General features: G+C 37.5%; 1 protein-coding gene across 4 annotated transcripts; it reads right to left on the bottom strand.

Annotated features, from left to right (window-relative positions):
• Positions 1–482: 482 nt before the first annotated feature.
• On the bottom strand, positions 483–12434 carry LOC149567433 (protein-tyrosine-phosphatase MKP1-like). 4 transcript variants are annotated; one of them, XR_016362415.1, is made up of 4 exons: positions 11845–12392; positions 8951–11678; positions 1027–1210; positions 483–872 (listed from the first exon to the last, which is right to left on the bottom strand). XR_016362415.1 is itself a non-coding variant. In XM_089820623.1 (3 exons), exons 1-3 carry the CDS (start codon positions 11865–11867, stop codon positions 1154–1156), a joined length of 2808 nt encoding a protein of 935 aa, XP_089676749.1. In that variant the 5' UTR covers positions 11868–12434; the 3' UTR covers positions 899–1153. The 4 variants fall into 4 exon arrangements, 1 of the variants encoding a protein (XP_089676749.1); XR_016362416.1 differs by having other exon boundaries at positions 483–827; XR_016362417.1 differs by having other exon boundaries at positions 8951–11674; positions 11845–11979.
• Positions 12435–12969: the final 535 nt, after the last annotated feature.

The following is a 12969-nucleotide window of genomic DNA, read 5'->3' as shown; positions in this document are numbered from 1 at the left end:
CTTAAATGCTAAGTGCTGAGAAAGCAGCTAATAGAGGATACCAGAATAGAAGAATCCAAGTCGGAAAAGGAATGAGGAGATTAATAAACAAAAGTGCTAAACTTTTAATTGCGTTATCATTTAAAACATAATTTATTTGAACGCATATCAACTCCAAATCCTGGTGAGCATTGAAACCCCAATATTTTTTCATTGTGGCTTTCTGGCCAACTGGACAGCCATAAAATCCCATTATTTTGTGCCAATAGCAACAGATCTGATAACTGACAATAGTAGAGGCCAAGTGCAAACGCTGGATGAATTTATACCCAGCCGTGGTGTCTCTATGCCAAACGACTTTAATACCACTAGAAACACTAATTCAAACAAAACATCAAACAATATTTATGCACTAGTCAAACCCATCAAAATTTGTCAAATGTGAGATCAAGCTTCTGTTGATTACTGTGCCCCTTATCTATATAAATCAAAATAACCAAAGGTGAGTAATTCTCTAGAATATAAAGAGAATTTCATTTATTTTGCACTGAAGAAAGCATAACAAAGGATATTTTGATAAGAAGACATTAGATGTTGCCATAACCATTTCCTGCCACAATTTCCTACTTATGTAAAGGATCATTGCTTCCCAAAAGATGCATCAGTAAGACTACTGGTTAAAATAGCAACTCTCATTCCCCTGGTTGCTAGAAAAGTCTGGTCAGTCTGCAATTGCAACTATCATACACCAAAATTGCATTGCCAATTAAGTTGTCAAAATACAGATTATTTTCGAGAATTGTGCCGAGTGCCCCCCTCAGTCACAATCTATATTGTTGCTGAAGAGTCTGCCAAAATGTTCAGTTTTATGAAATAAATGTCGAAGCTCTAGCCTGATAATGTAAATTCATATTCTAGATTTAGCAACACATCAGAATTTATATAACCATTTAACATTACATATAGGATAAGAAATGAACATAGAAGGCAGGAAATCAAGAGCATCAAATGTTACATTAAAAGACTTACAAAGAGATTAAAACTCACCTTGAGAAAGGAAGCTGTTTTGCCTTTCCCTTTAAATGAGATTAAATTGAAGTAAGGGTATTCTAATGAGACATTTTCATTCATTAGCTACCGCTTGCCTAGGAAAAGGATTACAATAAACAGCCCCTCAACAGCTAACAAAATGTTCCCAGAACTCATCCGGCTCCTCACCCTGCCTCACAACCTGCCAGCCATGATAAGATGTTCATGAGATAACCAGAATTTCACTTTGAAATATTTTTTTAAATATAAATTAACAAATCCAAGGCATGTTAAGTGGTACAACCAAAGATCATATATTTTAGTTAAGATCGCTGCAAAAAATTTAAAAAGGGAAAGATATTGGGAACACATTATACTCTACAAGATGGAAGAGGCAAAGAAAGGGAACAAAAGAAGGGCTAAACATACATGCAAATCATGCACAGTTGATCTATATTTTTAGTGTATAACAGTTTTTAAAAGTCTCCCCTGTAGTATATCCAGAAAAGACTACATTATCCTTTCCCAGAAGCTCGTTCTCATTTGAATGAGTCACCTCTCTATTACTACTTCTCTGTCAAACAGCGGCTTGTTCAAAGGCTTAAATATTTGACCTAATCATTACTGGTGCAGCCTTACAGACTTCTTATTAGACAAGTGGCATTCACGGCACATTCAGTGAATCTGTAAATGTTTTAAGAGTTGCTGTCACTTAAACTGCATATCCTATCATACAAAATTGTACGAGTATAAGTACCTCCAAATGTTCTTTGATTCTGAAAATATGAATTGAAACTGAAAGCTGACTCTTTAGCTGACAAAAGTTCTGCCAAAGCGTGACTTTTTTAATTTACCATCGCCAAATGCATTTACAGACTGTCATTTCTCATTACTAAATCTCTTCCTATGTTTCCTTGTGCTGCCAACAATTATACCAGATTTTCAACCTTTTGACTAAATGGTTGTGCATAACTATTTCCGGTGCAGTCTTAAGGAATCTTTCAAAGAAATTATTAATTAACACAAAAATGTCAGCAGTCCTCTTCATATTAAACATGAGGAATGAAATTTATAACACATGATGTCAACAAAGTTTAGGCACAGCAGTTCTCTTTAACTGCAAACTTAAGATTACAGGCTAACAAGACGCATCAAGTTATCCTTCAATCCTTATGAATGAAATAAATAGCGGATTTATCTCTTCTTTATAGTTTCAAATGAAAACAAAGCACATTTTACTTAAACAGCGATTATAAAGATTTCCATACCTCAAGCAACCTTCTCCACCAATTGTCACACATGCACAAATACCTATTTAAATACAGTAGCAAAATGAAATATTCACAGGTCCATCAGGGGAGGGGACCGCATCTCAATAGAGATTGTGCATGCGAAGAGCACTTCTCTCTATAATTCTATGTTGCAGGGTTTGTGCCCAAAAGCCCCATACCTGGTTCAGGTATGTCTGTGGGCATGTGCTGGGACTGTGGGTGTACCAGGGTGAGCGCGCCTGTGCACCCACGGCCCTAATTTATAAAAGTGGGCCCAAGACTATAAAAAATTCTTTTTTTCGGTTACCAGCTAAAGCAGAATCAGAAAGAAAGCATTCAGAAGATTTTTATTTCTTGGCACAATAAGCAAGTAGTTTAGTAAATATCAGTGGTGACAAATTTAATAATGTTTTGTCCAGTCCTTTACAGTTGCATATTTGTTATATCTTCCACTATTCTAATGATCATAAATTATCATATCCAATGGAAATGATCTGGCACTATCAGTTTAGGAGTTACAAACTTATTGTAACTTTTTTATAACCACTGGATAGGAGACACTTCTATAAAAGGAGGCCAGATAAACTTGAGAAGTAGAAAGTCTGTGTGGGTTAAAAATATTTGTGGAGAAAAAGAATAATCTATACCTGCGTTATGAGATTGAAATTATCACAAGAATGATATTTGCAATTAATTTCATTGACAATTATTAGTGGCAAGACGACTGAAAGTTCTGTTTGGAATGCATTAAAGATACAAAGAATTTTTATTCAGATACATATATGCTGAACAGAGAATTTATCTTCTTTTTTTATCAGTAAATGGCCAAAGCCTAGAATATTTATTATACGTTATTATTATTTGTGGATATTAATTATTATTATGTTTAAGCTCGAGTAGACTCAAACCCAAGATCGAGGCTCACAATTTACTGTTGTGCTGTTGGCTCTTGCCTGAACAGAGAATTTATCTTGGATAATAAAGCAACAGAAACAGATTTAGACTTTAGTTTTACAATTCTGTATATTTATCTCCTTTTTTTGTAAATATAATACATATATACATACACACACTCACACACACACAAACCCCTAAAAGAAATTTCACGCCACCACATACCGGGTGTACGTACCCACGCCCAAACTGGTAACTTAGCTATAATTACTATAATTAGCATCCTAGAACAGCATTCGCCCATCCCAAGGGCATATCCCCCAAAAAAACCTGAAGCATTAACCCAACATGATCTCAGAAAAATCAGTGTTAAAGTCAACTTAACCAGAAGAGAACTAGGCCTGGAAAAAAGGGCCACAACTCAAATGGGGCAAGCATATATCCAAATAGTTACTAGAGCCTGGAAATCTAAAACCAACCACAAGAAACAAATAGCATGAGTGACCCAAATGTTAAATCCCGTGAAAACTAAGATTGCTAGAATCAGCATATTTCACATCACAATAAAGTTGTGGAGACTCCCCCTCCATAAAACTTCCCAACAAAGTTAAAGGGCTCACTGATTTTACCTGCATTGGCATAACCAACTTGCTTTGCAGCTATGCTAGTCCATAGAAGACATTCAATTTCCTCCTTAGACACTTTGAATGTCCCAAATCAGCAAATCCAAGCTTTTAATTTTTTAAGCTGTCTCCAATGCACCGATACAACCCTCAACATTCAAATTAACTCACATCGCCCTCAAAACCACAAAACCTTTTAACACTGAAGAACAACTAGAATCTGCTGATAAGCTTCTAATTTCTACAATATCAGTGCCAAAGTAAAGAGGGCTAAATTTTGTATCTTTGTGTGTGTGTGTAAACAAGTGAGAAAAGGACATATTTTCCATCAACATATAAATAAGACACACTTTGCATCAATGTGCACTATCATTACAACCTTGATAAGAGTTTTGGGTCCCAGCTGGTGCCAATGCCATACGGGAAGGCCTTCAATTTTTATGGGACATCTACACATTCCTAACTTGGCAGCTCTTACTAGCATGAGATCTCTTATTAGTTATTACCCCTACATCAAGTGTTGATCCCTTGACAAGTAGAAAAGCCAGCAAATTTGCCTGACCAGTGCCCGCTTTTATGAGATAAGGTTTCATGCTTGTCACTGTCAATTCACTCAAATCATTTACAGTTCCTTGCAACAGTAGCATCAGACTAAAAGCAGTGAACAGTAAGCAATAGGCAGCACTGACACAGTAAGGATCATAATCACCAATACAGAAGGTAAAAATGCTCCAGTTTGCAAAATTGATTCTACCAAGACAAATGCGAAGGCAATAATTGGCCACAGGAAACCAGATGGCAGTGATTGTTTATTGCATGGGCTGGTAAAAAAAATCAACACACTAACAGCAAATATAGCAGGTAGGAATGAACCAGATAAACCACACCACATCCCCAGTCATCTAATTAACTATTCCCATCCTTCCTGCACAACAACAATACTTCAAAAAAGAAACAGTCAAGTGCTTCATAAAGCAAAAAAAAAAATTCCTGACAATTTGTAATTATTCAAGGGTAGTAATTCCCATTAGTTTGAGCCATGTCATAACTTCATCACTACAAAAGATAAAAAGAAACACTAAGATATTAGGCATTAATATATCCCATTAGATTTACATTATTAAATTTGGACTGCAAAACAGTCAGCCACATTATTAGTAGAGCATCCACGCCAGTAATCAATGAACTAGTCCAAGTAGAACCTTAACCAGTGCCGGCTTCCAATACCAGTTATGCATGTTATAACAGGTCTGAAAATAACTTTATAGAATTTTAGAATCTGCACGATTAGATTCTTACTGAAATTTAATGAATGCCCTCTAATGGCCCTCCTCAAACAACAATAGCCTCAGCAGCATTCTTAGATACTGGTACGTATCTTGTGAACCTAACTGTGATATTTCCATAAATTCCTAATAAGCTTTCAAAAAAAAGGCCTTCGTTCTCTTTGGAGACCTCAACAGCACTTATCCAATTTATATCAGAAGACTCCTCTCTAATTAGATGATCCCAGTGGATATCTGGTCAACAACACTCCAAATTGACAAAAGTTAGATGTTCTATATGCTCCAATGGCCTCCCTTTGTGATAATAGCCTTGGCAGCATTATTGGAACAATCAGCTATGTTGCCGAATAGAATGAGGTTCAGGTATGTGTCTGTGGATACAGTATACTGGTCTAGTAAAAATTGGGTTGGGTACATTCCAGTTACATCTGTATTAGAACAATATAGAAATTTTCAAATTATAATATATTACAATGTTTATTTAATAAAATGTAAAGAAATCATATTAATATGTTAAAATGTTAATAAACATGTTAGTATATAATATAGGCAACCAAATAGTAAATATGCATATTTATATTATATATACAACTAAAATACTGTAATAAAAATAACTCATAAATATATATACATCCATTGACTGACTTAAACATCCTGAAGTAGGCTTCTATATGGACTAAACAAACATTCATTGGTGCATCATCATGTCTAAGCATTCCAATGTAGCTAGGTATCAAGTGTTGCCATCCAATCAGTCAGTCCTCAATAACTAATTGTATGAACGTTTCAATTATGCAACTATCTAGGTAGCTATATCATTCAGCACAGCAGAATTGTCTAGGCCTTTCACTTATATTGTTATGCCAAACTATTGGCATGGTGGACCCAGATCCCTCTCTGTTGTTGAGCCAAACTATTGGCATGGTGAAGCAGATCCCTCTCTGTTGTTAAGCTAAATCACCCAATGCAACACTCTATAATGGTGTGGAGGTATTGATTTGAGCAGAACAACCATAGTGGTACAGAATCATATACCAATATTGTGGATCAGGCCAAACCAACCTCTAGATAAATGGGGTCATGCTTAACCAATCTGGCTGCAGTAGCAAGAGTGCAGAAATGAAGTGCTGCATTGAGCAGCAAAAGGTGGATTTCATTCTGGGACATTCAAGCAGAGCACAGAATAGCATTTGTCGATCATTCATGACTGCTCCTTTGCATTCATGAGTCTTTCCTTAATCTTGCAGTTCGTCAAACTGACAGAATGAGTATAGTTATCTCGTTTAGGGTTTTCCAATGGTCAATGAGTAAAAAAAAAGCATTCAAGTCTTTATCCGCTTCTGAGATTGTGATAAAAATGCCTTTGAATTGCCACATCTGACAAGCAATTTCCCAGGTTCATTATTTGCAGATTCCAAATGCACTGGTGCTAGAAATAAAAAACTGCCCAAATCCTCAAGCAATTTGAATTGAAACCCTATTTTGAAATGAATCATACACAAAAGCAGTAATTTAGGAAAAATCATAATAAGTATTTCAAGAGCTCCATCAAATTCCTAAAACGCCTTCCAAAATTTGCCTTGATTCTCTTTATAGGCATCAATCAGCATTTATCAAACTTATGCCAGAAGTCCATTCTCTGATTGGATCCTAGGAGATATCTGGTGGACAACACTCTAAATCAGGAAAATTCAGATGTGTTATAAGCATAGAGATATATAAATAAAGTCAGAACACAAGTGGCACTCATCCATTATGTAGAACATGTAAATTAAAGATGATATTGCAATCGCCTATAAGTTAGAGAAGGGGCTCATGAAACACACATTGATAGATGTATCAGTGGCCAGAAGACAATTCAGTATTAACATTATTTAGTAGGCTTTAATTGAATAAAAGAGACACTGTAACCTTGAACTGTCATTAAATAGCCTAATTGCCATTTTTGTTGCTGTCTTGTGTACATTAGAGAAAGTAAAATGCATCAAAACTTTGTCTAGGTACACTTACAGGACCCTTTTCAATGAACAATTGGCTGAAAGAATGCTATCATGTATGCACTATAATAAGGGGTTTTTAAGACTGACTAGCCTTGCCACCCATACAGTGCATAGGATGTTTCTATTTCTTGAGACATCCCATGCTTCATTTGGTACAATATGCAATTCACCCACATTGTGTCTCCCATTGCAAGAAACCATACGTAATGAAGCAACAATAGTTCAAACTCTGGCCACAACCTTTCAGTGTACTTCACATTAACATAGACTTATGACGTGAAGCTTTGGCATCAAGACAGAGAGTAAAGTTAGAAATATAGGTATAGCTTAAGTTTCCAAATAATACAAACTAGTAGACAACAAACAAGAAGTGGATTGTTAATACAAAAAATCTGTGCAATTGACAACTGGAAAAAGTAAAGCGAAAAATGGCTTCAGATTGCTAATCTGCCAATCACCCTTTGTTAATTTAGAAATAAGAATAGCAAATAGTAGCAAACAGTCAACTCCTGATACCCTTATTGGACAGCCTCCAGTAGATAGACAAATTAAAAGCAAGCACCAAGATAATGAAATTGGTATAGATATCCATAATCCATTGTAGAAATGTTGTGATTCTAAATCTTAAATACAAGTTTTGTATTATAATATTATCACTCTACTGAATTAGAAAAGACCATAAAAATCTTGTTACCATCTTTTGGCACAAATCTTGTTACTATTTTTTGCTGCACAGTTTTTTACTGTGAAAATCTTGCTAACATTCTATGCCACATACATCGTACTACCATTTTTGCTGTGAAACAACCTTGTTGTCATTTTTCCCCAGAAAATGTCTCAAATTAATGATACAATCTGAATGCTTCAAGATAATTATATATAGCGGGGTCAAATATGATTGAAGGAGAAATTTGAATTGGACTATGGTGAATGAAGAGATATGACACTTCTCTGTCAATATGGATAGCTTGTGCACAGCTCTGCAGAGCTCATGCACCAGACATGACAAGATTATCCATGTTGTTGAGCACTTCATTCTTTCTGTCCACATCTCTTCCTAATTCCAACCTTTTCATTGTTTTTGAAGGAACACTAGCATGAGGTCTATCTTCTACTATAGGCAAACTTTGGCAATTTAGCAGAGCATTTTGAACTTTCCACATGGTGTGTAAAATCACATACTAATTTTCATGCTTGCAATTTGATAGACATGCTCTACCTGAGCTTTTAGAATAAAATAAGTAAAGCAATTTTTAAAATTCACTGATTGTACAGCCCAAATATACTTCTACTCGCTACTAAAGATAATATATGAAACTATATCATACTCACTATCAAAGATGGTCCCACACCCTATCTGTTAATCACTGCCAAAGGACAGTGTTACAGCAATACTTCTAGTGCATTCTTTTTTATTCCCGACTTCCACTTAGCCTCTTTTACTAAACCTGTTAATTATCAGCTCCTCAATGGCATCAACAGCAAGTGTAAATTACTTATGCTTCGTGTCTAAAAATTTGGTGGATTTTTTACAACTTGCCAAACCTTGTCAATAGTGAGCAGCAATATTAACCTTCCCAAAACATGTGATCTATGAGTATTACATTAGCTAGTAGTTTTATATCTGCTTTATTTGAGTGGCAAGAGAGGTAAAAGCAAATGTAAATAATCAACAGCTAGCATTATCTACAATTGTTGGCTTCCCAATATAATTTTGGAAAACAACTGGATATTTTTATAAAGAGAAAAGAGAGCACAGTAAGACACTGAATGCTTGAATCTTGCAATCACGTTATCTAATTCACAACACTCAAAAGCTATTTGACGATGAAAATCACCAAGAATGGTTTGAGAATTTCTGTACATACCCTGATTACGGTATCCTGCTGCAAATCCATTCGCTCAAGGAAGTCAACTGCACTTTGTTTCCAGTCTGACTCTCTGAATTCAACTCTATCATCACTACTGTTCATTTGAATGCTTTCTTTATCAGCAATCAGCTCACTACCCACCCATACATAGACTTCATCCACATATCCCAGATCGTCATCGTGCATTTGGCTAGGTGCTAGCAGAATAAAAACAGAGGAAGAGTCAAGATAACTGATATCAAACATATCTATATGTTCTAGTTTAGGCCAGTCATACAGCACTGGGCGTGTCCTTTTATAGCTATTCTTCTGCTTTGACCTAGATGGACATGATTCATCATCTGTGACATAACTGGGGCTGCTCGGATTTCCATCTGAGGTGGCGTCTGTATTTAGAGGAGACACTGGAAAGCTCTCAGTGGGGGAGTCGTCTATGTGTCTATATTGGTCAGCAAACTGCGAAGTTCCATTTTGAAGAACTTTATTGTCATACAAGGGCTGGCTTTCTCTTTCACAGGATGACCCAGTACACAGTTCCTCAGGAAAACTAAAACTAGTGCCTGATTGTACAGTTTGTCCCTTCCCAACCATCTCCTTTGCAACAGCAAAGTGGGAAACATGAGTTCTCTTTGACATACGCTTAGAACCACAAAAAGAATCATTCCCTAACACTGGTAATTGTAAAGAAGGAGATACACTGCCCCTCCGTTGTGCCAGAGATACTGAAGAAGATTTAGAAGGGAGAAAAGAATTTTTTGTTATGGTCTTAGAAAGATTTATGGTTCTGTCAAATGTTTCTACAGTATCAGGTACTGAGGATTGTGAATGACAAGAAGAGGATGGTGACCAGGAGGCAGAGGAACTGGAAGAGGGAGTAAATGGAAGAGAAGATGGAGAAGGTGAAGGAGACTTTGGACTAAATTTATATTCTGTTGAAACAGAACTTGGAGAATCACGTGGAGAAAGCAAGGGCGTTGAAAGGTCTGTTGATAAGAATTGAGCCTCCTGCTTGACACATTCCACTTCTTTTTGAATTGTATGTGACGATGCAGCAACCGACTCCTTCATGTTGTCTGTCACGGACAATTCTTTCATGGAACCCGGAGCAGACAATTCTCTTATGGAACCCGGGGGAGAAAATTCTTTCACGTTGCCTGCCATGAACTTGCGGCGTAGAATTCCCCACCCATTTTCTCTAGTAGGAAGATGAGTCTCTGAGCCAGCTCCTGAAGATGGAACAGGTGGCACGACACCTCCCACTGTGGCTCTCCGATATAACTCAAAATCTAAATCATATTTTTCTACCCTCTTATTTCCAACACCGCACGCAAATCCTATTCCAGGGTGATGACCTTTTTGAAGCTTCTCCACCTCTGAAGTGCCAATTTCAGAATTTTCTGAACGGGCGTTGCAGAGAGCGTCCCAGAATTCAGGCTTCTCCTCTCCTTCGAAGACGGTAAAAATTGGACCCTGTGCCCTCTCGTACCTTACTACTTGGAATGCAGAAGCCTTTGCTGCTAAAGCCATTGTATGCTCGCAACTGTGTCCAATCCATACATATATCGCTGAGGGCACATGGACAATAAATGCACCTCTGGAATCCAATGCAGCTGGACCAGGATTATTCAAAATCTTTGAAACTAAATGCAATGGGTCATATGGTGAATGTGGCGCCATTCTATACATCCTTAAAACAGAAGTTGGACTTAACGGATCTGCGTGTACCCTCTTTTGACACTGTAACAACTGGCACGCAAAACCCATATTTGGATTCGTAATACCGCGCGCTGCTTTGACGCACTGAAAAGCATCTTCAAAGCTCTGACCTTTGCACCACATGAGATAAGCAATAACCAGTGACGTTGATCGAGATACACCCTGGTAGCAATGTACGAATACCCTGCCGCCTTGCTCTCTTACCTCCTCAAAATAATCGAAAACATCATAAAGTATACTAGTGATATCTTCACAAGGACTGTCTTGCAACCACAGCGTCTTGTAAACCAAGTCCTTCTTGAAGTATTCCGGGCATACAAATCCAACACAATTTAGTACATGAGTGATTCCATTCTGTTTGAGTATTTCTCTGTTCCTGGCAATCGCATCACTGCCTAGATAAACATGCTCAGCAACCCTTGAACATTCCTTATCATAGAAAGCAAACTTGTCGCGCTTGAGCTGCATTTCTGTTGGTTCTTTTCTTGGAACAGAACACAAATCAAGCCTTATATCTACGCCATTCCTCAGATTACCAGCATCCTTCTTCTCTCTGGGTGTGGCAGGAGTTAACCATTCTCCAATGTCGTCCGACCCAGCCTTGGGCCACTCGTCCAAGCTTCGCCTAGCAATGTTGAGAGGCTGCAATGGTGGCAGCGCGGACCTCATCTTGCTGAGTTGCTGGGACCGAGGAGTGAGAGGAGGCCCACGGCATGGAATGCTGGGCACCTCTATGGGCATCCCTGGACATGTGGAAGAAGAAAGCACCTTATCAAGATTGAGCGCAGCAGGGCTTGCCGGTGCAGAGCGTGTGGAGGACCATGATGCCGATCTCCAGAAACTCTTGCGAACATTCGGAATCTGCAAGTCCCCACTACTATCCTTATCCCTGTCTACGCCCACAGTTGCTGCTTCCCCTACCATACTCCTCTCAACTAAATTTTCTCTCGCTTCGTCCGCCTCCCCTTCAACAGATCCTCCCACCTCACTCTTCAAATTCTCTCCCTGGCTGCAAGACACCCAAGTTGAGATCAAGCAACTTCACACCAGCATTTCACCCCATACACAGCATTTCCAGAACAATAATGAAATGTAGTAGATATAATTCATTAACTAGTTTAAAATGTTTAAATTCGTAATCAAACAAAAAGGGAAAAAAAATCATAAATCCTCACCTGCATAGTGAGTGGCAACTCATTTTTGTAGTGCCAGCTTCAGATGAGCCCTAGTCTTTACTATCGAGTACATGATAAACTGCTGCCTCTGCTACTTAGATGGTTAATTTGATCCAAATGTCATCATGCCAGAAGAGAAAAATCGATGCTTGCATAAGATTTCTCGATGCGACCCACCTGGGACTGGAACACTATTCAGTGCTCACCAATACCCTAACTTCAAAATGCCCTTCTCCAGTTTTTGCTGCAACTCCACTGCACCGCAACAATACTGGATTCGGAACAACAAATTTTCAGAAGCTCTCAGGACCACAAAAAAATATTACAAAACGCCACTGGCCCAACTTAAGCAGACATAGTCCGCGTCTATCCATTTTGATTTCAACTGCGACTTGAACTTCGCCATGATTACGAGCGTCTTGAAACCCTAAGAATTTATTCCGAATCCGACACTTGATTTTGCGATTTGCGAAGTGAAAAATAACAAAAATGGAAAGGGGAGAGTCGAGCGAGATCGAGTGAAGGAACGAGGGTAAGTGAGAGTGTCACTTGCTGTTGACACTAGCACTTGTAATCTTAACAGGTGGAATGATTGCCATACGAAATTCAAGGAAATTTCTATTTTTTCTGTTTTTCTAAAATATTATTTTGACCAAAATGATATTATTGGTATTCTCGTGGGTATTTGGATAGGCATTATCTTCAGAGTATATCTATTTGCAATTACATATTCTCAATGAATAATTGTTTGTATAAATCATTTATAAGAAGTAGTAATAATAATAAAGATATTAAAAAAAAAAGGGGGAGATAAATTACATCTTAATATTTCGCATGGAGTTAATCTAAAGCTACAAAAAATAGAGAGAAATATAGAAATCAATTAACATGTCATACATTAGTGGGGTCTAAAGTGTCCACAAGAGGGTGTAACCTGTCATGGTCTTTTCTTTGTCTCGATCGTTATGAGTCAAAATTATGACTAGAGTCAAGTGACGAAACTTATTCGAGTTGAACCAACTAGAAGCTTTATTTCTTTTAAATATAATAAACTATATTTAGGGTATAAAACAAGGAGTTGAAGTATATCGTTGGTATTGTGATATCATAAATTGATCTTTTGGA

Source organism: Cupressus sempervirens, chromosome 3, assembly GCF_028749045.1.
Source record: "Cupressus sempervirens isolate cs-2001-9-10 chromosome 3, ASM2874904v1, whole genome shotgun sequence".
NCBI lineage: Eukaryota > Viridiplantae > Streptophyta > Pinopsida > Cupressales > Cupressaceae > Cupressus > Cupressus sempervirens.
The sequence above is the reverse complement of the archived record's forward strand: the minus strand, read 5'-3'. Positions and strand labels throughout refer to the sequence as shown.